The sequence below is a fragment of the Rhipicephalus sanguineus genome, chromosome 1 (genome assembly GCF_013339695.2).
Source record: "Rhipicephalus sanguineus isolate Rsan-2018 chromosome 1, BIME_Rsan_1.4, whole genome shotgun sequence".
Lineage (NCBI taxonomy): Eukaryota > Metazoa > Arthropoda > Arachnida > Ixodida > Ixodidae > Rhipicephalus > Rhipicephalus sanguineus.
Genome location: NC_051176.1, coordinates 21,270,784 through 21,297,367, shown reverse-complemented (window position 1 = coordinate 21,297,367; position 26,584 = coordinate 21,270,784). Strand labels below are relative to the sequence as shown.

General features: G+C 47.2%; 1 protein-coding gene across 1 annotated transcript in view; it reads left to right on the top strand.

Annotated features, from left to right (window-relative positions):
* LOC119394015 (vitamin D 25-hydroxylase-like) overlaps positions 1–21,879 on the top strand; it is a 64,029-nt gene extending 42,150 nt beyond the window's left edge. The window contains exon 4 of the mRNA XM_037661588.1: positions 21,538–21,879. Within this exon, the coding sequence (XP_037517516.1) occupies positions 21,538–21,716 (179 nt within the window). The 3' untranslated portion in view covers positions 21,717–21,879. The remainder of the gene's footprint in view (positions 1–21,537) is intronic.
* The last annotated feature ends 4,705 nt before the right edge of the window (positions 21,880–26,584 follow it).

Below are 26,584 nucleotides of genomic sequence, written 5' to 3'. Positions count from 1 at the left end.
CAATTGTTTCGAAGTTCTTTTCCCGAAAAAAAATTTTGTTTGCCTGAAAACAAAATATATTAATTTTGGCCGCAAAAACCACTTTTCCGCCAATTTCGCGATTTCTGAAATTTGAGCGCGCCTAGGGAAGAAACGGTGCACTTCTTGGTCACAATATTTATTCTCCTCAATGAACAAGTTCAATGCAAACTTATGACTCGATTATTTCTCTTGCTTCTCGAAGCACTTTTGAAGAAAAAAAACAAAAACTTGGCAAAGCGCTCAAAATACCTGTATTTCAGAAATTTATTGCTGCAAACAAGTAAAAGTGATCATAATAAGAATCGGTAATATTAACTTTGATATCTTCGCTCTCTTTTAAAATAAATTTCGTGGTTTTATTGCGCTCCCTTTTACTCGATAATTGGGCTGAAACGTAAGTAATTTACCAAAAACGCCGAATTTCGAAAATAGTTTTCTCAAAAAGGCCATTTTTATTTTTTTAAATCATTCTTATTGAAGTCAAGGACGTCTTCTACCATTCTGCATAAAAAACGTTGCATTATTTTGGTTGCTAAGAAGTTATAATGCGTCCAATGTGACCAAGTCAGCCTAGCGGCCGCGTCGTTCGTTATGTGCTGAAAGTCGGATATAAATTGTCCAAAATGCTTGTACGTGTCATAATCACAATCAGCAGCTCCACACCAACAAATGCGCAGCCACGTGTCATGGTTCAGCAAGCTGTGTCTCGTAATCAGCCGCTTGACAAACCCGCGGCAGCGGCTCACATTGCATGAGTGCCGCTTCGACTGCGGGTGAGCTCCGCTTGCGCGCAAAACTACGCTCAGAGGACGAACGAGAGAAGGAATGCATCACTGTGAAAGTTAAAGGCTGTTAAATGCCATCAAATGTTATAATATGCAACGAAAACTCTGCCGGCAACTTTTGCAGCGAGCGCCTTGAATACAGCACGCATGTATTTTTTTCCCTGCTGTTATGCCCGCATGCCGCAAAATAACGTGATAAACACTCGGCTTGCGTTGAATATTATATCTGCGGACGCACAGCAATACAGTATTGTAAAAGCGGTGCTTTAATGAAGCAAATGATTTCGACACACATCTTTTCACAGCCGGCTGACGCATGTGTTGCGCGAGATGGAGAACAACTGCAATTTGACTTGTTTGACCATCTCAAGCACGTATAACAGCTTTCTTTAGATGTCACTGGCTTGCTTTTGTGTCATATATTGCTGATAGATTGAACATAATTATCTTTGGGCCATCAGAAGAGAGGAAGGAACACATGAGCGCATTATTGGAGGCGGTTACTGCAATATTGCCGGCAGAGCTCTCGTTCTATAAAATGGCTTTTGTTGACACTCAAGAGCCTTTATCTTTCACAGTGACGCATTCCTTCTCTCGTTCGTCCTCTGAGCGTAGTTTGGCGCTCAAGCGGATCCGCAGTCCAAGCGGCACTCGTGAATTGTCAGCGCCCGCAGCAATGAGCGGCCGCTGCTGCGGGTTTGTCAAGCGGCTGATCGCAAGACAAAGCTTACTGCACCATGACACCTGGCTGCGCATTTGTTGGTGTGGAGCTGCTGATTTGTGATTATGTCACGTAAAAGTATTTTGGACAATTTATGTCCGACTTTCAGCACACAAGGAACGACGCGGCCGCTATAGGCTGGCATGGTCACAATTCACGCATTATAACTTGTTGGCAACCAAAATAATGCAACGTTTTTTTATGCAGAATGGTAGATGACGTCCTTGACTTCAATCAGAGCGATTTAAAAAAAATAAAAATGGCCTTTTTGAGAAAACTATTTTCAAAGTTTGGCGTTTTTGGTAAATCACTTACTTTTCAGCCCAATTATCGAGTAAAACGGAGCACGACAAAACCACGAAAATTATTTTAAAAGAGAGCTAAGGTATGAAAGTTAATATGTACCGATTTTTATTATCCTCACTTTTACTTGTTTTCAGCAATAAATTCCTGAAATACTGGTATTTTGTGCGATTTGCCAAGTTTGTGATTTTTTTCTTCAAAAGCGTTTCGGTAAGCAAGAGAAATAATAGACTCATAAGATTGCATTTCACTTGTTCTTTGAGGGGAATAAATATTGTGACCAAGAAGTGCACCGTTTTTTCCCTAGACGTGCTCGAAATTCAGAAATCGCGAAATTGGCGAAAAAGTGTTTTTTGCGGCCAAAAGCTATGTATATTTTTTCAGGCGAACAAATTTTTTTTTCGCAGAACTAACTACGAAACCATTGTTCTGAGTGTAATGCCTAGACCTGCAGTTAATTTCATCAAAATCCGGAATGGTGACCGCGACCTCGTGTTGGATCTTATCTGGACACACCCAGTTGTGAACCAGTGAGCGTAGTGGATGCATCTAAGACAAATGTTTAATTTCCCTTGAAGGCGAGTTTCTTTTGATAAACCGAAGCCAAGAAGATTAAACGTTTTATTCGTCGGGTATGGGCCATGTTTTTCTATATTCGTGAATAGGATTCGTGAATAGCACTCGTGAATAGGATTTCGTCATGTTGTACACATTCTTCTTTGGTAATCTGTCTAGTGTGATGAATTCTTCTTGGCTTTTAAATGCGAAGCATTTCTTAGCGAACTTCTGCGACTTTGAGCGTATCTATCTGTCTATCTATCTATCTAGCCGCCTACGAACTTGTGCTCTCCTGGCCGTTTCTTTCATGGGGTGTATACCAAAATTGGTATGGCATAACACGACTATATGCCAAACATAAATGACTGATCATAACATGAAAATCATGAAATGAATGACATGCACAGCATGATTTACATGCCAGAGTCTTGGTGCTCTTGCGGCCGTTTCGTGAATTTGATATATACCAAAATTGGTATGCCTTGACAAGAGTGTATGGCGAACATAAATAACGGGAGTTATTATGAAAATCATGACACGCATGTCATGTACAGCACGACTTACGTGCCACGCTCATGGTGCGCTGGCGGACGTTTCGCTAGCTTGATATACTCCAAAATTGGCATTGCGCTACATGACGGCGTGACGAACATAAATAACGGGAGTTAATGTGAAACTCATGACACGCGTGTCATGTACAGCATGACTTACGTGCCACGCTCATAGTGCGCTGGCGGCCGTTTCGCTAGCTTGATATACACCAAAATTGGTATTGCTCGACGTGACTGTCTGACGAACATAAATAACATGATTTAATATGAAAATCGTGACGCGCATGTCATGTAGGGCATGATTTAGACGCCACGCTCCTGCTGTGTTCGCGGCCGTTTTGTTAACTGGATATATACCAAAATAAGTATGACATCACAGGTGTGCGTGTCGATTACCACACATCGTATATATATATATATATATATATATATATATATATATATATATATATATATATATATATATATATATATATATGTATATATATATATATATATATATATATAAGGAATGAAGAAAGAAACTACGACTTTCGTTGGTTTGGCACTGTATATTTTCACTAACGTTTCGTCTGGTGGACCAGACTTTGTCAAGTAACAAGGTACATGGGCGATGTACGTGTTACTTTGACAAAGTCTGATCCACCAGACGAAACGTTAGTGAAAATATACAGTGCCAAACCAACGAAAGTCGTAGTTTCTTATATCATATCAGGCCTTATGATCATATCGGGGTCCGCGGGATTCGTTTCCCACTACATAATACATACATAAAGAAAGAAAATATATAAAATAATAAAAATATATATATATATATAATATATATATATATAAATAAACAATAAACGTGCTAACAAAAGACCCGGAAGTAAAATGTTGAAAAAAAAAAATCAAAGCACGTAGGAAAATTGTTCAGTAAGGACTGAACTGGTTCGGTCCGCGGGGAGTCGCGGTCCCCGCGGCCGAAACGTCAGGTCCCTTTACTGGACATTTTTTCTACGTGCTTGATTTTTTTCAACTATATAATATATAATATATAATGATATATATATATTATATTAGGAAATACTATATTAGATTAGTAATAACGATGATATAACAGGAGCAGGTTTATGTTTCGCTTCACTCCATTCACTCCGAAACATTTTTCGTCTAGAGCGGCGCGGAACACAGTTCGGCGGCCAGCCGGAAAAGCCCTTTCCGTACCTGTCGGTCTCGGACCGATCTGTTGCGGCCGCTCCCCGGGATTCCCTCACCACGGCCCAAAGCGAGCGCGAGTAAGAAATCAAAATAATAGCCTCGGGACTTATAATCGTCGTTGCGAAAAGGCGAAACATTTCTAACAGGTTTATCGGAGCAGTTATGCAGAGGCACCAAATAAAAACACGCAAACTCTACGCGACCGGACATAGCTGTGCCCTTTATAGTTTCGGGAACATCCTAAACTGGGCTTGCCAAAAGAGTAGCGCCAATGCATCGCGTTTCGATAAATCCGCGCCATCTTATCATGTGTGTGGTGTTTGTGGAGCGTATTTTTTTTTTGCAATTCTTGGGGTGCCTTCCTGATGCAAAGACCTCAAACCCATGTCACCGTCATCGGTAGCGTGGTCGACAAGAAGTGCTTCGTCGCAAAGTTTTGCGACGAAGCCATAGACACGTACAAATGTCTCTTCGCTCACTGCAGTGCCCGCATTTCGTTCCGCCACCGTTTTGGTGAGTTAGGCCCGGTAGCCTTAATTCGTATAGCATTTCGACTTGTTGCTATCGCATTCATTGCTTCACCCTTGCGGCTAACTGACATTTTCCTGCTAAAATTATTCATCCGAGGTCATTTTTTCTGGCTTACGCGAGGAAGCTTATATTTCATAATAAAAATGAAAAAAAAATTTACGGCAGGAAGGGGAGATGGAAGCTTGCGGTGAAAAACTCCGTAAAAACTGAAAGCGGATGCTCGAGCCGACGTTTCGACAAGTGGACTTGTCTTATTCGAGGCTTCTTCAGTTCCAGCCTTGAAGAAGAAAAGTCTACTTACCGAAACGTCGGCTCGAGCACCCACCCCCTGTTTACGGATTTTATCGTAATAAAAATGGGCAATATTGCGAGAGCTATCTTTAAGCCACCATGGAGGCGTGAATCCGGGAAAGAGGCGCCACTGTAGAACTATTTATTTTTCACCGAAAGGAAAAAGGTAAGAAAGAACAGAACCACATACTCGACATATTGCAAATAAGGCAGTCTTCTGATATTGCTATTGCGAAATGACTGGCTCCCGAACGGTAAGAGAGGGACGCTTCTTTAATGCACAATCATGCCGAACGGTCCGCCGCTCAATCCTGTCCCGAGCTCTCGCACACTTCAGCTTTCTCCTCTTCCCTCGGGTGCCGCACGTTCTTGTTGCTCCGTTCCGGCTTATTTTTCAACATCATCCGGGGCGGGCCAGGGTGAATCAGAGGCTTCTAGCGCGCAGAGCCTTTGTACCGGGCGATTCACAACAGAACCATTGGCGAGACGAACGGAGCAAGTGCGCACTACATTGTCTCTCCCTGGCAGTAACTCAAGCACTCTGCCCAATTTCCATGATGTCGCCGGTGCAGTGTCTTCTTGCAAGAGCACTACATCACCAACTCGCAGTTTTGTTGTCGGGCATGTCGGGCGATTGTGTGCTGACCGCATCAATAGCAGGTACGCTCGTTTCCATCTCTTCCAAAGTTCCGCTGTTACACGCTGGCGATGACGAGCCTTTCGTTGCAGATCAACCGAGGTATGAGGCTCTGATGTGCAGATCTGTTGCGGTAATGATATGCTGCGTTTACCCATCCAGAAATGCGATGGTGTTAAGGGCTGTACCTCGTTAGGCTCACTGTCGAGGTAGGTCAGCGGTCTGCTGTTGATCACTGCTTCAATCTCGCACAGTATCGTTGTGAGGGCTTCCACGTTAAGACTGCAGCGTCCAAGCGATTTCTTGAGAGCTCCCTTTGTTGTACGAATGAGACGCTCCCACCATCCGCCCCACCACGGAGCTCGTTCTGCGATAAACCTCCATTGTATCCTGAGCTCCGCGGCGTACTCTCGAAGAGCAGGTAGCGCAGATCCAAACGACTTAGCACAACTTCGGAACGTCTGGGCGTTGTCAGAGTACACTATTGAGGGAACTCCGCGGCGTGCGACGAAACGACGGAAAGCGAGCAAAGTCGTGGCGGTGGTCATGTCCGACGTGAGCTCAAGGTGAACAGCACGTGTAACGGCACACGAAAACAAAAGTATGTAAGCCTTTGTTGAACTGCTTGTTGACTTTGCGTACAGCGGCCCACAGTAGTCAAGTCCAACGACCGCGAAGGGGCTGGTTTCCGTAATTCTCTCGCGTGGAAGTGGGGCCATGGGTGCAGTCTTCACTGTCGTTTTCCATCGTTTGCATATTCTACAGTGAAAAATGATTTTCTTCACTGTTTGGCGCCCTCTTAATAACCAGAAGCGTTCTCGAAGCTCCGTGAGAGTTGCTTCAGCACCACCGTGGATCGTACGCAAATGTGCTGCTGAAACAAGCAGGCTGGTGAGCTTATGGTTGCTTGATAACAAAACGGGGTGACGAATGTCCTATTCAGCATGCAGCTCTTGGAGTCGCCCACCGACGCGAATTAGGCCGTTCTCATCCATAAATGGGCACAAACGAAGCACAGGGGATGTTGAAGGCAACGGCTGGCCTTTCTTGAGCGCACTAACTTCAATCGGGAACGAGTCTTCCTGCAATATGAGCAACCAATAACGTTCAGCTTGAAATAATTCTTCCGCTCTAAGAGGTCCAGGTGCTGATGGGAAGCGTCTTGCGTTGCGGCTTAAACGCTGGATCCATGCAGTTACTCTCAGCAGTCTTGTTAGAGAGCTGTAGTTTTCCAGGGGCACGACGTTTTTGCGAACACTAATGGCGGATGAACAGACAGACGTAGATCCTGTGGACAGCTTTGATCATTCTTCGGTTGCTCCGGCACATTTAACAGTATATTTGCGTTAGATTGGTTGATGTCTATACCTTCGAAAAATCTGGTGTTGTCAGAAAGCCAGGCTGGGCCATTCCACCACTTCGATGATTTGGTGAGGTCAGAGCGTGATAGTCCTCGAGTTATAACATCGGCGGGATTTTCCTTGCTGTTACAGTGAAACCATTGTGAAGGTTTGGTATGCTGCTGGATTTCGATTACACGTTGTGCTACAAATGGTTCTAATTTGGTTGCTGTACTTCTTATCCAGTTTAGCGCCACAAGCGAGTCTGTCCACAAGAAAACAGCGGCGTGCTGGAGAAAAGGGACCCTTTGCACATAGCGTATAAGCCGCACCGCGATGGTGCATGCTAGGAGCTCCAGGCGAGGAAGTGATACCATCTTCAAGGGGGCAAGTCGGCCCTTGCTGATTAAGAGTCGTGCGAAACATGTGTCGGGTTGCGAGTTCACTCGTACGTAAACGCACGCACCGTATGCTCTGGGACTGGCATCTGCGAAGACGTGCAGCTCAAATGAAAAGGGATCAATGTTGTCTCGTAGGAATATATACCGTGGAATAGTGACAGGCGTGTCGGACAAGTCGGAACACCACCTATTCCATTCGGCCTGTTCGTCTTCTGGCATACTGGCATCCCAGGCGAGGTTTTTCTTCCATAGATTCTGGAACACTATCTTCGCCTTTATGGTGAATGGAGTGAGGTAACCAAGCGGGTCGTAAACTCTTGCCAAGGTTTTGAGTGCTGTACGTTTGGTAGCCGGCCTTCCGGCACTGAAGATGGCTGCGTGCTGAGTGCTCAAGAGAAGGCAATCACCCGAACGTTCCCAGGGAACACCCAAGATCTTCATCATATGATTATCTCCAGCTTCATTTTCGATGGCGCAGTTGTCACGTAAGAATCTTTCCTTCAACGCGTCACAATTCGAAGCCCACTTGCGAAGTTCCATCCTTGCCTCGTAGAATATTCTCTTTGTTTCTTCATATACTTTCATTGCCGCCTGCGCGCTTGGTAGCCCGACGATAAGATCATCTACGTAGAATGCGTGTTCCAATAAGGCGACAGTGTCTGGATAGTGGTGCTGACAGGATAACAGGTGATGACGAATTGTAGCGGCCAACAGAAACGGGCTTGATGCAGCTCCAAACGGGACTCTGGTCATCCGCCAAGTTGTGATTGGTGGCATGGGCTCTTCCTTGGTTGGCCGTCTTTCCAGCCACAAAAACCGCAGTAAGTCGCGGTCTTCAGGCCGAATCAAAAGCTGGAGGTATGCTTTCTTTATGTCAGCAGCGAGAACTACGGGGTGGCAACGGAACTTTAGGAGTAGCTGGATGTCGTCGGCACCAAGTTTTATACCCTTCGACAGGACATCGTTAAGGCAAGGACGACCTGCTTCATGTGATGATGCATCAAACACCACTCGAAGCTTCGTTGTGACGGCGTCCCGACGAACTACTGCGTGATGAGGCATGTAATATACATTATCTCTGAGTGGCTGCTCCTCTTGTACCCTTTCAGCATGTCCGTCATCGAAATATGTTGTAATGGCCTGGTCGTACTTCTCTAGTAACGTTGGCTGCTCTTGGAAGCGGTTGATCTGAAGTTGTAGTCGACGTTCTGCCAGTCGGCGATTACTGTTTCCGGCTGGTATCCCTGGCTCTTCGACCATGAGCGGCACCTGATAACGCCTGCCTTGCTTCATTATGTAGCGCTCAAATGCGGAGAGGTGCGCGTCGATCTGTAACGGTTCTGAATAGCTTCCATCAATTCCGATGGCATCAAGACGCCACATCGAAGATATGTCTATGTCCGTTGCAGAAGAATTGCTGCTCGAGACGAACAGTGCGCTAGACGGGAACTGGATGTCAGACAATAAGGGTCCTTGTACCATCCATCCAAATGTTGTTTCTATCGCTGCTAGCCTCTCGTTTATGCGATCAATTCTTCCGGTTGTCACCTTCCAATAGGCGTCCGATCCTATGAGCACGGTTATGTCGCCTTCTTGTCACGTATCTGCTTGACATGCGTCAGCCACCTTATATTCCTTGGCGATGAGCGCCTGCAAGATATTGTTCTCCAGCGGTGGACTCGTTACGGAGCATATCTCTGGAATTGTTAATGCTTCCAATTCCACTGCAGCATCGTCAAATTGGCTGCGCAGTCACACGGAGACACGCTCGGCGTATAGTCGCCTCTGAGATTTGGAGCTTCCAAAGGTGATGAGGGAAAGCTCTTCCCTTCCAACGACGGAACACTGAAGTTTTCTGGCCGCGTCTGCGCGAATATAACTCCGCTGGCTACCGCTATCTAAAAGCACTCGAACGAGAAGTCGTCGGTTACCGCACTCTGCCCATATGCGGCATGTCTGCAACAGTACAGCCGTGTATCCGCTGTGAGTGCTTTGGGCGGTTGTCATGGTTCGAAGACTTGTCGAAGATGGTCTTCCCAGCGCAACAAGTTCAGCAGTAGGCGCTAGGCCCTCGACGACTGGTCTTGACAGGTCGCACAGAATGGTCAGGTGGCGGCGACGGCAGGTACCACAGGTAAGACTGTTGGATTTTTTGCAGAACCTTGCGATGTGGTTGCGGGTACCGCAGCGGAAACAGCAGTTATTATTCCGTAGCCTCACGCGCTTGTCGTCCGCTGGCAGCTCGGCAGGGCAGGAAATTATGCTATGCTCATTGCTGTTGCAAAGTGGGCATACTTGGCTGACCGACCTAGTTGAACCTGTGAGAGCAGCAGCCGATGGAATGAGTTCCGTGCAGTCCGTGCTTTCTGTCGCCATGTTGTCTTCGCTTTCATACGGACGGCGACGTGGCTGCAGGCGACCTTCCTCCCGCACTTCTACTTGGATGCGAAGGAAGGTTAGAAGGTCCTTCGGTCGACGCATTCGGTCTTCCGGAGTCTCAGTACCACTCTTTGCGCGGTCATCTTCTTTTGTCTTTTGTCGATACATAATAGCCAGGTCGTCTGGCAAGCAGCGCATCATGACGCGATTCAACACCACGATGTACTGATCCGGTGATACTCCAAGGCCTTCTAATGCGCTCACTCGGAACTGCACGTTGTCGTGGAGTGTACGAAGTTTGGCAACATCTGACGAGCTCTTCACGGGAATTAACGCCAAAAGATGATCGACGTGTTCATTAATCAGAAGATGTCGCCGTCCGAACCGATCCGTAAGCGTTTTAATTGCGAGGTCGTAGTTCTGTTCGGCTAACCGGATGCCTTCGATGGACCGCTTCGCGCTGCCGGTCAAGTACGTGAGTAAATACTTAAACTTTTCGATGCGCGGTAATTCGTCATTCTGGTGGATCGTGGCGTCGTAATGGTCCCAAAAGGGCTGCCATTCACGCAGGTTGCCGTCGAACGTAGGTATCTGTAGTCTAGGCAGCACAACCGATCGCTGACGCTGCTCTCTCACCTGGTCCGGAGCGTCGACGGAATTCGGAAGCTCTAAGTTGCTTGATCCGGATCCAGAAGCTTGAGCATGCGTCCTGGTAGCCTGTTGACGTTCTTGGAGCCAGTATTTGGCGCGCGCTATAGCGTAGCTGATCTTGTCGCTGTAATCCTGTGCCGTTTCAACTTCGCGGTCAAGGTTCTCTTCATCTGTTAATGCAAGAATTGCGTCGTCCAGCGTCGATAACGCTGATTCCCTGTCCTTGAGGTAGTCAACTTGCACGCTAACTTCCGAGTGGTCGGGATCCGTTTGCTGTAGCAGGTCCGTTAACTGTGTTAGGGCTCGCGTGACGCCAGCCCTGAGTGCACCACGCTTCTTACGCAGCTGTTCCGAGTTCGCCATGGCCGTGACGTGAAGGCGTCTCTCGAGGGGCAGTCCCGGGTTTCGCGGCACCAACAATATTGCGAAATGACTGGCTCCCGAACGGTAAGAGAGGGACGCTTCTTTAATCTACAATCATGGCGAACGGTCCGCCGCTCAATCCTGTCCCGAGCTCTCGCACACTTCAGCTTTCTCCTCTTCCCTCGGGTGCCGCACGTTCTTGTTGCTCCGTTCCGGCTTATTTTTCAACAATTGCAATGACACCAAGGTACACAGCTGCAATCACCGTACGAAGCTCAATCGGGCGGTATCAGCTACACGAAGACGCCAAGTGGCGCATTTGTTTGACGGGGGGGAGGGGGGGATTGCAAAGAAGCGCAATTTCCTTTGACAAGCACCGCGTTGTGAGAACAGGTGCCTCACACACAACACTATTTACTTTGTCACGAAATGACACGGTTAACTTCTGGTGATTTCTCGAGCATTCTTCCATTACATGAGCCTATTATATGCGCCTTAGTACCCACAAACACGGGCAATAATTGCCTCCTGAATACAATACTCGGCTCAGACATTCGCGATGAAGCCCCATTTACTATCGTGGGCAGTTCTTGTGGGAACATGCGAGCTGCTGCGAATTGCCTTAAACCCCAGTTCGATCGATATTCCGATGACCCTGTTACAGACAAAGCGGAAAGTCCAAATTATGGCGAAGTGGGCACTCTAATCGCAGCAGCCATTCAAGGCTATTGCGAAACAGCCAATGCTACGCGCACAGACTTTACTTTCCTCACGGCACAACGAAGCCAGTCTAGCACTTGAGAAGGCGATGGGGCTGGATTACGCTGTCGCGTTCTACCTTTCAAGGCAAGCGTCTTCCAAGTTTGTTTTTTTTTGTCCCATTCTGCTGTACCGTGATTTTGTGTGTGACGCGCGCGCACGCACACACGCACACACACACACACGAACACATAAACCAGTGAATGACCAAATAAAGTGCGGTATTTTGCGCAGAGCTACCGACAACACACGACTGCTTCGTTTCTGATCCGCCTTATGATCGCGTGCGGCCGGTAACACGCAATCAGCTGCCGTTTTGTATCACCACTAGCGAGGCGGGAGGGCCAACGTTTAACGGCACCGTGGCGCCCTCTCCACATCGATTCCATCAGCCACCGCCGCGAGTCGCCCAACGTCGGTTGCGAGGCTCTTTGCCACGCGCTCGCGTGTTCCCGCTCATTGTGTTTGCGATAGTACTGCGAACCTGGAAGCGTGTTTTATTGCGATAGCAATTATATGGACCGTCTCGGCGGGTTTTTGCCGTTGCCGTCACCGTCGTGTCCTTCCGGTATGACGTTAAAATTGATAAGATCGCCCCGCGCATTGTTATTCTACCGCGGGTAAAAGTGCGCGAGCGGGGCGAGCAACGCGGCCGAAGCAGAGATCAAACGAGCCGGCCCGTTTCCGTCGCCCGGAGGGTGCATGCGATAACATCACCCCGCCCGGGAGACCTGCCGTCGAAGCAGACAGGAAGCGCCCCGCCTGTCTTTAATGACCATGAAAAAAGACGCGAGAGGGGAGCCGGGGGGTTGTGCAGGAGCAGCCACTACTTTCAACTTTGGATCTGAGGGCGCGGTCGCGATCGCTGGCGCGCGCGCTATCTCGAAAGCCATCACAGCGGGCAGCTCGTATACCCTTCTACGTGCTGCGCTCTCAACGCTAAGTTACTATGCGGAGAGCATCTCTCCCTGGAGCGACTGTATTCTCTTACACCGGCGTTTTGTAGTTACGTGAGATCAGATACAAAACAGTTATCTGCCAGCCTCACTTCGTGTAACACCACAATTTGTTGCTATCGCATTTATTGCTTCGGCCATGCGATGAAACTGTGACTTTTTTTGTCCCTTCGCGTGTTCGCACATGCAAGGAAAAAAACGACGAGCGCGAGGAGGCAACCGAGTCCGGAGAACGACCATTCCACCGTTGGGTTGCACCCCCGGCTACTTCTCAGTAGACCTGTGCTCCGGTGTTTCCACCTTCGGCGGCGGCGCATGAACGGCGCGGGGTTCATCGTATCGGCGGTGGCGTGGCACGGGGGAGGGTTGGGAGGGGGGGGGGGTCAATTTAAGAGTTGGTGGGGAGAAAAATTTGTCCCTTGAATTTTTTTTAAAATCTGTTTCACCGAAAGGACGAAGCAGTGAATGCGATAGCTACATGTCGTAATGTTATACGAACTAAGGCTAGCAGCTAACTCTTTTTTTATCCGATCTCGCTTAACTCTACAAAACGCTGGTGTGTGGGAATACGGCCGCTCCCGGGACAGACGTGGTTTTCGTGCAGCTTGTCATACCAGTGGTCACAGTACGAAGCGATGAGATCACAGCGCGCAGAGGGGTGTACGAGCCGTTTGCTGATGTCCGCGGAGACAGCGCGCGCAAGCGCTCGCGACCGCGCCCTTATAGTCAAAGTTCACAATTGCTGCTCGAGCCACGCAGGCCCCCCCCCCCCGCACCCCTTTGACCCCTTTGGGTGTCCCACCATGCTCCTTTGCCCAGCCAAAGGCTTGCGGGTCGTTTCCTTTCTGGTTGAGGAGCAACAGACGGCAGGCCTCGCACGCGGGCTGATGTTATCGTATGCGCCCTCCGTGCGACGGAGATGGCCAGCTTGTTTCATATCTACTTTTTCCTCGCCAGAGCTCGCGAGCTTTTACTCGCGGCGACAGCATAAGATGTACGGAGCAATATTGTCGAATTGAACTTAATAAGGAACATGAACGAAAATTTCTAGAATGCCCATATAATTTTTATCGCAATAAAAAATATATGCAGAAAGCGTGGAAGCGGGCTCGCATTTTTCTCTCGAGAGCTGCATCGTCTTCGCTGTAAAGAGTTCGTCCGTTGGAAGAATCAAAAAGCCGGCAGATCCCACGCATTGTGGGAATCGATGTAATGCGAAGCAGCCAGCAAAGAGCTGCATACATCGTCTTGTATGTCGTTTAGCAAAATGCGTGTCATGGTTTTCATGTTAACTCCTATTATTTATGTTCGTCACACAGTAACGTCGCGCAATACCAACTTCGGGGTAGATCAAGCTAGCGAAACGACCACCAGCGCCCCATGAGCGTGGCACGTAAGTCATGCTGTACATGACATGCGTGTCATGATATTCATGTTAACTCGTGTTTTTATGTTCGTCACACAGTCACGTCGCGCAATACGAATTCCGGGGTAGATCAAGCTAGCGAAACGGCCGCCAGCGCCCCATGAGCGTGGCACGTAAGTCATGCTGTACATGACATGCGTGTCATGATTTTCACGTTAACTCGTGTTATTTATCTTCGCTACACAGTCACGTCGCAAGATACCAATTTTCGTGTATATCAAGCTAGCGAAACGGCCGCCAACGCACCATGAGCGTGGCATGTAAATCATGCTGTACATGACATGCGTGTCATGATTTTCATGTTATGACTTGTCATTTATGTTCGTCATACAGTCATGTTACACCATACCAACTTTGGTGTACATTCGATTAACCAAGCGACTAGGAGAGCACAAAGTCGTAGGCGGCTAGATAGATAGATAGATAGATAGATAGATAGATAGATAGATAGATAGATAGATAGATAGATAGATAGATAGATAGATAGATAGATAGATAGATAGATAGATAGATAGATAGATAGATACGCTCAAAGTCGCAGAAGTTCGCTAAGAAATGCTTCGCATTTAAAAATCCAGCGCCTTTCGCATTGGTTTCACTCTCGTCTTCACTACCCTTCTTACAGGCGAAATCTCCTCGCCACATATTTCTTCATAAAACACGCGTACAATGTCAGCCCTAAGCGCTGAGCCTGTCAGGATTTTGCGCTTGTCGACTACACTCGGTTATCCCCGCTTGCGCAGTCAGAAACGCAGAAGCGAAATGTCTTGATCGCGCACAGTGGTCATGCGAGACGAGGAAGAACGAGTGGGCATGCCAAAGCAGGGTGGGAATCAACTGATATTTCTCATATTATGGGCCAATCGGCAGTATGTGCGATAATGATGTCAGGCGAATCACTTTTCTGGCGTCACGAAGTGAGCCAAAAAGACGAGAAACGCTGAGAGAATAGCGCACTCGATTTTGTAGTTTCCGAGCCTGTTTTGGGGTCCTTTAAATACGTCACAGTTTCGCCGCAACGGCGAAGCAATGAATGCGATAGCAACAAATTCGAATTTAACGCGAAGAACGAAAAGCAGCTTGAAATTTCCAGCGCGTCGGTCAAATGCAAAGGACGCACGAAAAGAACACACACAGGACGAGCGCGAACTATCATGCGTCACAGCTCGACACTTGAAGCGCGCTGCTCAAATATAAAGCAGGACGCACGAAACGAACGAACAGGTACACAGAGGACGTGCGCGAACTAACTCTCACAGTTGTTACTTATTTCTGTTTGAACAGCGCGCTCGTTTCGCAAACGCCGCCGCTGCAGCGAGCGAAGTGACCTTCGTACGCTCTGTGACTTCAGCGCGGATATCGCGGGGAAAGCGCGAGACATACAACCTCCCGCCCGCCCCCTTTTTTCCTCGAGATAAGTGCGCGAAGGCGACCAAGCCCTGTAGGGCGAAGAGCAACGGCGTTCGCAGGAGCGGGGCGACGACCATTAAAGCGCGCCCCACGCGCACTGCGCGCCATCTCGCTGGTGAGTAAGAAAGCACGCTGAAGTAAATGGTGTAACTAAATAGCTCGCCGTTAGAGTGCTGGAAGACGGTACTCTTCGTGGCGTAGCCGTTAATGCCGCGGGCTGCGGAGCGAGAGGTCGGCCGTTCGATTCCGCGCGTCGGGAAGTATTTCTGAATTATTTTTCTTTGTGGCATTTATATATTTATATATATATATATATATATATATATATATATATATATATATATATATATATATATATATATATATATATATACGGTGCATGACGGCAGCGACGGCGAGGGCAAAAACCAGCCGAGAATGTCCACATTATTGCTATCGCAATAACAGGCAGGGCGTGCAGACACGGACAATAAGTAGTGAAGACTCCACAAACGCCGCTAACGACTATAAGATCGTATACTCAGGAAAGTTTATTGCATACTAGAGTAACAACCGTTCAACTGCGCCGGGTAGCCAAAATAACATTAACGGCACGTACAAACAGGAAGGCACAGGTACGATGTAACTTATGGCACACAGATGCTATCACAGACAACGGATCTCTGATAGCGGCGGAAGAGAGAGTACACACAAATACTTCTCTGCGCATTCCTAGACAAGATTTAATACCTATCAGTTATGTCGCGTGGGGGCCTACGTGAGCGATAACTATTCACTCTCTTGACTTCTCTCCATTATGCACCAACAAGCCCACATCGCTACGCTCGTAGACTGTATTTCTCTCTTGCGTCCGTGTTTGCACGTCGTGTCCTTTTAATATGAATACCTACCAACTAGCTCAGCTATCTGTTTTTCATTACCTTCACGTTTATAGTATTTATTTATCGATTTACTGGAGTAAAAATGGAAGAAAAAAAGCGCAATAACGCATCGATATATATTACTTATTTATTTTAATTACCTATGCAAAGTGCACTATGTTCCAGACTCCTCGAATATGCTATCCAGCCAGTTCGGGGTCATCGCTCTTGAAAGCTGGAGGACGCCGTGGCGTTGAGGTCAGGCAATACTCGCGAGATTTCTGGAGGAGAGAAGGATACAACTTCCGGCTAGCTAGTCTCGATGTGTCCATCTAATGGAGATGTCCACAGTCCCTTTAGGACAGCGCATTCAGTTACTCCAAAAAGCCGTGAACCGTGATGTCGCCTCGCTCTTGACCGCGTCGACGCACTGAACCCGCCAGCACAATCACAGTCTAAGAAAGTGGACGAAATGTACAGAAACAGGAACTTCTCAAGTCTAAACATGCATATGAATTTGTCCCAGATGTTTGAGAACGATGCAGGGAATGCTACCGACCTTCATATGTGTGTTAGGCGGGCGGCCGCATTAAACCTAATTCGATGGCTAACGCGATCGGAGTTCAGGCATGGCCTCCGAGATGTGCTCCGAAAAGCGGTCCTCTGGCGGCTGCGTTTGTTGCGTTGAAACGCATTCCGAACCTCTCATTTGAGTCAAGAGCTGTCAGAGCTTCGTGACGTCAAAATGACGTTGCAGAACAAAAACCGGAAACAGAGGGCGCGCTGCTCCCCGAGCTCCCGCCAGCAAGCGGTAGCTGTAATGGACAGTCCATTATATGGACTCATCGAAAAGGGCTCCCTCGGGCAAAAGATGTATTTTATGTGCAGATTCCTCGTTCATGTTAAAAGAAAAGACAAACGGCGGCGCGCCGCAATTATTGCGCGGCGGCCGCAGCGTGATCACTCTCGGGACTTCGGCGGCGCCACCAGCGGCGGCGCACATGTCTACGTCTCAGTGGTTGGCCCGTGTCACTGGGGGGGGGGGGGGGGGAGTGGGGGCAGTAACCTACGCCAACATTGCGCTACCGGGAACCTCTGGCCCATAAGTATTTGTTACGCACAGGAAACATAGAGGGGAGTCCTAGCCATGTAAAGCTTGGCTGTAAAAGAGAAAAAAAAATGCGGGGGAACTTTGCACTAAGTGGCGCAAAGCTTCGCTCAGCGAAACGCGGGCCCGTCACCGTCCGCTGGGCAGCCTATTTCTCTCTGTCTCTATATTTCTCTATACAGCTGGGCGGCCTTTGTTTCTCTATATTTTTCCCTTTCTCCCTTTCTTTCTCTTTTCTCTCCGTCTTTTCTTGTCCCTGTTTATTTCTATTTCTTTCTTTCTCGCTCTCACTCTTTTTCTTTCTCTCTCTATCTTTCTTTCCTATCTTTGTCTCACTCTCTCTCTCTCTTTCTCATTCTTTATATGCTACTCTCTCCCCTCCTCACGTCCCTCCTCCTTACTTCCCTTTTCTACCCGCTTGCTATACGTTAATCTACAAGGCTATGCTATGTTCTGTCAGCGTGCCTGGATAGCCGAGTGGTTAAAACGCTCGCCTTCGGATCGTGGGTACGTGGGTTGGAATCCCGCTGCTTATGAGGAATTTTTTGTCGCCTAAACTTTCTGTTTCTTTTTATGTTTCTCTCTCTCTGTTTCGTTCACCCTTTCTTTCTCGCCCTCACATCCCTCCTTCTCTTTCCCCCTCGCTATACGCCGGACATATCGGCGCATGTGTTCTGGGAGCAGAAGAGCACGAAGAGAGCGCCTTCATGACGATGATAATTTTGGGTCACAACACATTATGCCGAGCTAGGGCAGCTTCGCTGTTCAAAGAAATCACAGTTTCGCGACAAGACCGAAGCAATGAGTGCGATCACAACAAATTGCAATGTTGTACGAAGCACGGCTAACAGCTAACTCCTCTGGCGTCCGACCTGGTGCTACTCAACAAAAATTGGGGGACCCTTAAGCTTCGCCGTAAAGCACGTGCTCGACTTAATTTGCCCAGTAATAACTTACATTTACAACCTTATTCTGAGTAGTGGTGTATTCCCTAGAGGTATGCAAGAAGCTCGTGTTGTACCAGTATTTAAGGGCGGAAATAAGAAAGTTATAAATAACTATCGTCCAATCTCGATCTTGCCAGTATTATCAAAAGGTATCGAAAAAATAGTGTACATTAGAATTTCCTCGTATCTCACTAGCCAAAAACTGCTAAATGATTTCCAACATGGTTTCATGAAGCACAGGTCTACTGAAACTGCCCTGCTGGCTCAGAAAGAAACAATTTTGCAGGCCTTCAGTGTCGGGCAGTACGCTGTAGGCATATACATTGACTTCTCAAAGGTCTTTGACACGATAAGCCATTCTATTCTCCTTTACAAGCTCAAACAGTATGGAATACGTGGAATAGCAAACGATCTACTGAAATCGTACCTTAGCCAAAGAACGCAATATATTCATGTAAACAATCACAGATCATCCCTACTGTCAATACTTGCAGGAGTACCACAAGGCAGCATTTTAGGGCCGCTGCTTTTCACAATTTATGTGAATGACATTGTATTCTGCTACGAGGATGCCCAATTTATTTCATATGCCGATGACACGTCCGTTTTCATTACGGGCATATCAACAGCTGATATTGAGCGCAAGGCCAACTGTGCGCTTGCAAAAATTAAAGAGTGGGCTGACACAAATAGCCTTAAAATAAACACAAAAAAACAAAAGTCGTCCTCTATGCGCCCAAAGGCAAAATTATTCCAAGATTAAATAATATAAACATGGAAAATGACACCATAGAGGTTGTTGACAGCGTTAAAATCCTGGGTGTTTTCTTTTCAAATAATTTAACTTGGAACAAACATATAGACTACCTGTGTTCTAAAGTTGCTTCTGCAGTTGGTGCAGTAACTAGACTACGAAACATACTTCCTGAAAAGATCAAAATTTTACTTTACAACTCATTGGTACTTTCCCTGCTTCAGTATTGCCACCTTGTATGGGGTACCACAGGCATTACCAACATGACCAAATTACATCGATTACAAAAGAAAGCTATAAGAAGTATTGCAAATTTACCTTATGATGAGCACACGAAAGAGTGGTTTTTACAGTATAATGTTCTCCCAGTGCATCAACTATATAACAATAGATTGTTACTTTGTTATAAATCATCAGTTAGGCACAATGACACATATATAGCTGACCTCGCAAACCTGCATCCAAATACATGCATACAGCGTACAAGAAACAAAGAATTATGGCATATACCCACCCCACGAGCTAACTATTATAAAGAGTCTTTATCTTATGCCCTTCCGCATTTACTAAATAGGCTACATCATGAATCATTTGACCTGTTTTCTTGCTCAAGAAATGAAATTAGTTTTTTCTTATCGAAAATTGCTTAATGAAGTGTACGGATATTACATGCACTGGTGCGTTGTTGTTAACTATGTATTATGAAATTATTACTATATTCTGTTCTGTAATGCAAGTGTCCATTTAAGTATGTTTGAGTTTTTCTTTTTACTTTGTAATTGTGTTATTTCTACAGTGTCACCTCAAATTTTCGTTAGAGCAGATTGTGTAATTTTTTCTTCTGTATTTAAATGTACCCTTTACTGTATTTCCGAAAAAACAGTATTGTAAACAGTGCGCTATGCACAATGTATACACCATGTATCCACCCTCATGCTGTGCCATGCCAAGAAACAAGGAGGCAGGGACCACTGTCAAGCCGTAATCGCGGCTTTTAGTCCCGCCTCCTTCTCTTTCAAAGGAAAGAAAAATAAAATTTGATTGATTGATTGATTGATTGAAGAGTTGAACGCGATAGCGAAATCCGGCCCCCAGTGCGCACTTCAACCACTAAGTGCATACCTATTATTGTGTGTTGTTACACCCACACGCACACAGACACACGTGCGCGCGCTATGTATCTATAGTAATGGTACAGGCACTGGTACAGGTTTTCGATCAAAAGCACTTCCTTGTGCTAGAGTCGAGACATATTTCTCACAATGCTTCACAGATGGCAGCACATTATCTAGTGTTTGCTGTTTGCTTGATCAACGCCTCCTCTAGAAAGGAGCATGGCCTCCGAGATGGCGGGGACGCCGCGCGCCCGCCATCTCGGAGGATATAAAAGGAGACGTTGGCTGGATATGTTTTCCGCTAGATGGACATAGTTGTCCATTTCTGGAGCTCTTTGAAGGTTCGTGTGTGTTGTTAGCGGCGATGGCTGCACTATCCCGGCTATTTTCGAAGCATAGTGTCGCGCAAAAAACGTAGTTTGATGGCCTCGCCATTGCGCCTACAAATCGCCGAATGGGCTCATTTGGGCTCAGTGGGCCGAAAGGGACACCTGCCGAACAAAATGCGTTAAGGAGACTCCTTCCACTACATGGCATTTATGTACTGTTTTTTCCCGAAGCAGTTGCAAGTAACATCGTGGCCTCGTGGTAGGACACCTGCTTGCCACGCAAACGGCCCGGGCTCGATTCTCATTGGGACCGAAGATTTTTATTGCTCATTTTATTTCCATCTTTTTTCGGTCACGGATGATTTTTCGCTCACAAGTGACGCAGCGACGCCGACACCAACGGCGGCATTTCTGCGAAACGAACTCTTAACGCTATCGCGTTAAAATGCTGCGTAAGGAAGCGCGCGCGAGCGAAGCGAATACAGCAGAATAAGAATGCATAAAGGTATGGGCCGCCAGCTGATCCCGGAGAACATAGTGCGCGCACCGGCACGCAGTTTCTGCGGGAGCCACGCTGCCCTCGCTTCGGAGCACCCTGTCGGTGTTTCGTGTGATCAAAGTAGGCCGGCGCGTTTTATTTCCGCTTGAGACGCGATCGCCGGCTGTCCTAGCACAGTTTCACTCGCACATAGAGCATGTGACGTGTGGGCGATGTTACCACAACTAGAACTTTATACGGGACCTCACAGCGACGGCAATGCAAAAATGCGCCTGGAGGTTCCCATGTAACTACTGTCGTAATAAAAACAGAAACACGCACCGCTTACGCGGTCTTCAGCAGACAGCAGTTCAGTAGAAAATGGAGGCCTGTGTTATGAGAAGTCGTCAAAAAAAGCAATGTGGCTGCAGAGCAATTATTTCTTGGACGATTTTTCATCTTATCAGTGTGCGCGCCAGCATACTTCTGCACGTTTGAACAGTCCATTATGGTTCGGCGCGCATTTAGCGAACATTATATTTTTGTGGAAGGAAACAAGTCTGTAAGGTGTCCAGAAATAGACGATATAAAATCGAGCACCAATCCTTCAAGTTTGTCGTTGAGCCGTGAACCGGAAATTTCACTTGTACGCTTCCATTGCAGGCAAGAGAAGCTGCCCAGGTGAGGCGCTTGCCACTGTGGAGATGTTCCTTTACACCACCCACCTGCTGCACGCATTCCGCATCCTTCCTCAGGAGGAAGGCCTGCTCGAGCGCGTGGAATCACGGAGCGCCCGATCCAACGACTTGGCCTCAGTGAGGCTGCGCTTCCTCAAACGGTGACGGGACGTCCTAGGCTCGGCAGCGGCTAGAGAAGACGGACGGTGGCAGACGACGATTGTTGTGTCTGAATATAAATAAAACTCAAAGGTACAAAGAAAAACTGAAGCAATTGGAACAGCTTGGGGGTTGAGGCGTTACCACATTTTTTTTTTCGGAACAAATATTAGCGCTATTGCTATAAGTGCTTCCGAACACACTAATACGGAAGCAGACTGAATAATACTGTAATATCAATTTCGTGTAGATTTTTGTTTCTCTACATACGCACTGCTTTTCAGATTATCGGAAAAAGTAATACCCGAAGCAATTAGGAAAACGAAACAAGAGCTCTAAGTGAAACACTTAGGCGACTGATCCAAGCGAAATGCCTGAATGAGCCCCTGACATTTGACGAGCATGAAACAAGTCAAGCCGATGTCTACGTCACTTTATGCTCTCCCAGCGGTTATGCGTTAATTAACAGCCGTGCGCTAACGGCATACTTGCAATTTCTGACATTTTTATTTTCTGAGTAATGTTGAGTGCAATGTTTTACTAAGAAAAGCTAGCGGCATCCGCTTTTTTTTTTCTCGTCATTCATCCAGTTACGATCTCCTAAGATGATCCGTGTAAACTAAGGTATTTCCATCTGTCGCATACGATGTCGGGGTACTTGTTACATAGCTGTTCAATAATGCCGGTGTAAGACGCAAGGTTAGGAAAAATTACACCATCTCCCGCTAAAGGGGACCATGAGGCGATGCGAAGCCGGAGCACTTGCACGATCGCGTTCCGTTGGCGTTCGTTGGGCATGCTACCGACCTCGCGTCCTGGAACGCGAAGGGGGACGCTACGCGCGTCGTATCTTCCATCTAGCCTGGCCGTTAATTCTCACAGGGCCAGCGGGGAACGCGGTCGACAGGCAGGCGAGAGGGGGCAGCGTAGGAGAGGAGAGAGAACGGGAGGGGACGCTCATGCGCTCGAGCTCATCCAACACCCTCTAGGGTGTTGGCTCATCCAACACCCTCTAGAATGGCTCATCGCGGCGTTGCGCAGGAGAGGATTTCGGCATGTGTCTAGCCCGCGTTTCAGAGGAAGAGTGGAAATGGGGAGGGGAGAGGGGAAGTGGAGAGGGTATGGGAGAGGGGAAGGGGAGAGGGGAGGGGAGGGTGATGGGAGAGGGGAAGGCGAGATGGGTAGAGGACAGGGGTATGGTGAGGGGGAGTGGAGAGGAGGTGTGTGGAGAGGGTATGCGCATGCGCAGTAAGGGTGGTCACGCCGCACACCACCACCGGATGGAGCTCCGCCTCAAGATACTTCGCATCTAAAAGGCCCTCTTTTTGTCGTCTCATTTTTTATTCCTTAATTTAACCGTACGACACTGGGTTAACTTTATTTCATGTTAAAGCTGTTAGTCTACTTACTCTCTTTAATCATCACTTCCGTGTTGGCGACTCCTGAGGTTTTGCTAGTTGCAGCGCCGTGTGTAGATTACAGCACACGTTACCCATCTAAAAAGCCATTAAAATAACCTCCCAGGTATATAATACGGACCCGGAGCTCAGCTTCTCTGACAACATTATTAGATGTGAAGCATCTTATAGCGGAGTTCAATCCGGCGGTGGTGGTGGTGGTGTGGGGCGTGACCACCCTTACTGCGCATGCGCAAACCTTCTCCACTTCCCCTATCCACTCCCTCTCTCCCCTTTCCCTCTCCACATCACCTCTCCACTTCCCTTTCTCCCTCTAATTTCCCTTTCCCCTCACCCTCTCCCTTCCCCCTTTCCCCCTCCCCCTCTCCACATCACCTCTCCCCTTACCCATCCCCTTTCCCTCTCCACTCCTCCTCTCCCCTCCCCACATCACCTCTCACCTTCCCCTCCCTTTACCCTTCCCATCCCCCTCTCAACTCATCCTTCCCCTCTCCCCATCACCTCTCCCCTTTCCCCTCCCTCTCTCCATTCCCCCTCTCCACTTCCCCTTTCCCCCTCACCACTCCACTTCTGAAACGCGGGCTCTACATGCCGAAACACTGCTTCGCATCGCCTCATGGTCCCCTTTAGCGGGAGATGGTGTGATTTTTTCTTGTTAGCTATTCGTTTGAGCATATGCGTTATCTGACTGATCTGTTGCTGAGTGCGCTGCATCCATATGTCTGATCTGCCATCCTGCTGCCAATAAAATCCCAAAATACTTATATGTTGTTTTCTTGGTATCGGTTGTCCATGCACGTTAAGCTCCATGAGGTGTCGTCTTTCTTCTGCTGTTTTGGTATGGTCATTCAGGACGACTATGTATTCGCATTTTCCAGGGGAGCACTGAAGTCCAAGACTAGCGAGGTACTGCGCAACGGTGTTTATTCCTTGCTGTAGTGTGTTTTCCTGCTCGCCAGCGTTACCAGTCGTGCACCAAAGCGTGATATCATTCGCATAGATGATATGCCTAAGCCCTGGAATTTAATTTAGTTCGGTTGGAAGATCTTTCAGAGCAACATTAAAGAGTGTTGGAGAAAGTATTGCTCCTTGTGGCGTTCCTCGTCTTAGCGCATGATTCGTTGTAGTGGAATTAGTCATAGCTATTTGAACTTGTCCGTTGAGAAAGCTGCGGATGTAGTCTGCGAAGCACCGGCCTGGTTGAGTGTCATACACTTTCTCCAATAGAGCAGCGTGTTTGATGTTGTCAAATGCTTTATGTATATCAAGGCCAACAAGGGTACGTGTTTGAACTCTGCTACTCTGGGAGTAAACATCCTGTTTTATAAGCAGCGCCGCGTCCTGAGCTGAAACATGGCGGCGAAATCCAATAAGTGTTGCTGGGAGTAGCTTGTGGTTGTCAAGGTGCCACTCATACATGGTAAGAATCATTTTTTTTCATGACCTTGCCAACGCACGAGGTCAGAGATATAGGCCTCAGATTAGTAAGAGAATCCGGCCTTATGCCCGGCTTGGGAATGACGCATTTGGTGGCAATTTTCCATTCAATAGGTAACACACCGCTACGCCCGGTGTCGTTGAAAGACCTCAAAGGAATGGATTGTTGGTCATTTGAGAGGTTGCGTAACATGGCATATGTGATTTCGTCAGCGCCAGGTGCTGTGTTCCTGGACATGGATGCCAGTGCGGTAAATAGCTCTGCCGCAGTGAAGTCTGAGTCCATTCCCGAACTGCTAAGCCCTGTGTAACTGGGGAGCTCCTCTGGTTGCGTTGGCGGATAGAAAGTGTCAAGTATTGCTTTGTGAAGTTCATCGTCGCCAATTTGTAAAGTGAGCTGAATATTGGCTAAAGCATGGCAATAAAACGGAAAGGCGGGCTAGTTGGTTTGGTTGCATAATGATAATATTGCGCACGCAACACGAAGACACAGACGAAAAGTTCACAAGGACCAGCGCAGACTATCAACTGACTTTATTCAAAAAGAAACAACAATATATACTCGCTACACGCACCTAATGATCATTGCTCATGCGCATAACGGCATAGCGTATTCCTTTACATACAGAACATTAAAGCATCTAACATACACGTTGCACTCTCACATCTTGTTTAGCAAGTCAATTTCGCTTTCATTGAACGCTACAGATGGATGACTGACACACATGTCTTGAAGTCTAGAGATGTGCCAAGCTTCTACAATCTCTCTTGTTGTCTGATTAGGATGAGTATACATAACATCAGTTTGGTTAAACAAGGGACTACACGAACCCGCAGAACAACATGCACAATGCATTGCTAAATGTGTTTTCGGCCTTCCCTTCAAATTGGCCAAGTGCTCCTTTAACCTAACATTCACGCATCGGCCTGTCTGACCGACATAAAACCGGCCACATTGGAACGGAATCTTATAAACTACATTTCGTTTGCATTCAACCACTCGGTGATCAGCACGATTGGAACATTTACTATTGATATCTCTAGGTCTGTCATCGTACAGATTATTTACAGCAGGACACACGCCCCCTACTTTGTTCTTTGCCGAAAAAACTACCTTGACACCATACTTAGCTGCCACCTTCTTAATTTTATGAGAAAAGCCATGCACGTAGGGAATCACCGAAATTTTCTTTGCATCCTGGCTTCTTTGCACCTCTCTTCCCACGGATTTCATTTTCTTCAATAGCCTTTCATTTACAGTTAGCAAAATCTGGGTAGGGTATCCAGCCTTTTCCAGCCGTAACTTCTGCTCTAGGAAAGATTCATTTAACTTGTGCCAGCACGTTTTTGTTAGAGCTGACTGAAAACATCCCATCGCGATCCCGTTTTTTATTATTCTTGAATGGCAGGAAGCATACTGTCATAAAGGCTTCTCCGTTCTCGGGGAATACTTCCAGCACACATGGTCTTTTTCAAAAATGAGCTTAACGTCCAGGAACTAAATTTCACGCATGAAGAGCCCACTGATAACTGCTTACAGTTCCTGGACGTTAAGCTCATTTTTGAAAAAGACCATGTGTGCTGGAAGTATTCCCCGAGAACGGAGAAGCCTTTATTACAGTATGCTTCCTGCCATTCAAGAATAATAAAAAACGGGATCGCGATGGGATGTTTTCAGTCAGCTCTAACAAAAACGTGCTGGCACAAGTTAAATGAATCTTTCCTAGAGCAGAAGTTACGGCTGGAAAAGGCTGGATACCCTACCCAGATTTTGCTAACTGTAAGTGAAAGGCTATTGAAGAAAATGAAATCCGTGGGAAGAGAGGTGCAAAGAAGCCAGGATGCAAAGAAAATTTCGGTGATTCCCTACGTGCATGGCTTTTCTCATAAAATTAAGAAGGTGGCAGCTAAGTATGGTGTCAAGGTAGTTTTTTCGGCAAAGAACAAAGTAGGGGGCGTGTGTCCTGCTGTAAATAATCTGTACGATGACAGACCTAGAGATATCAATAGTAAATGTTC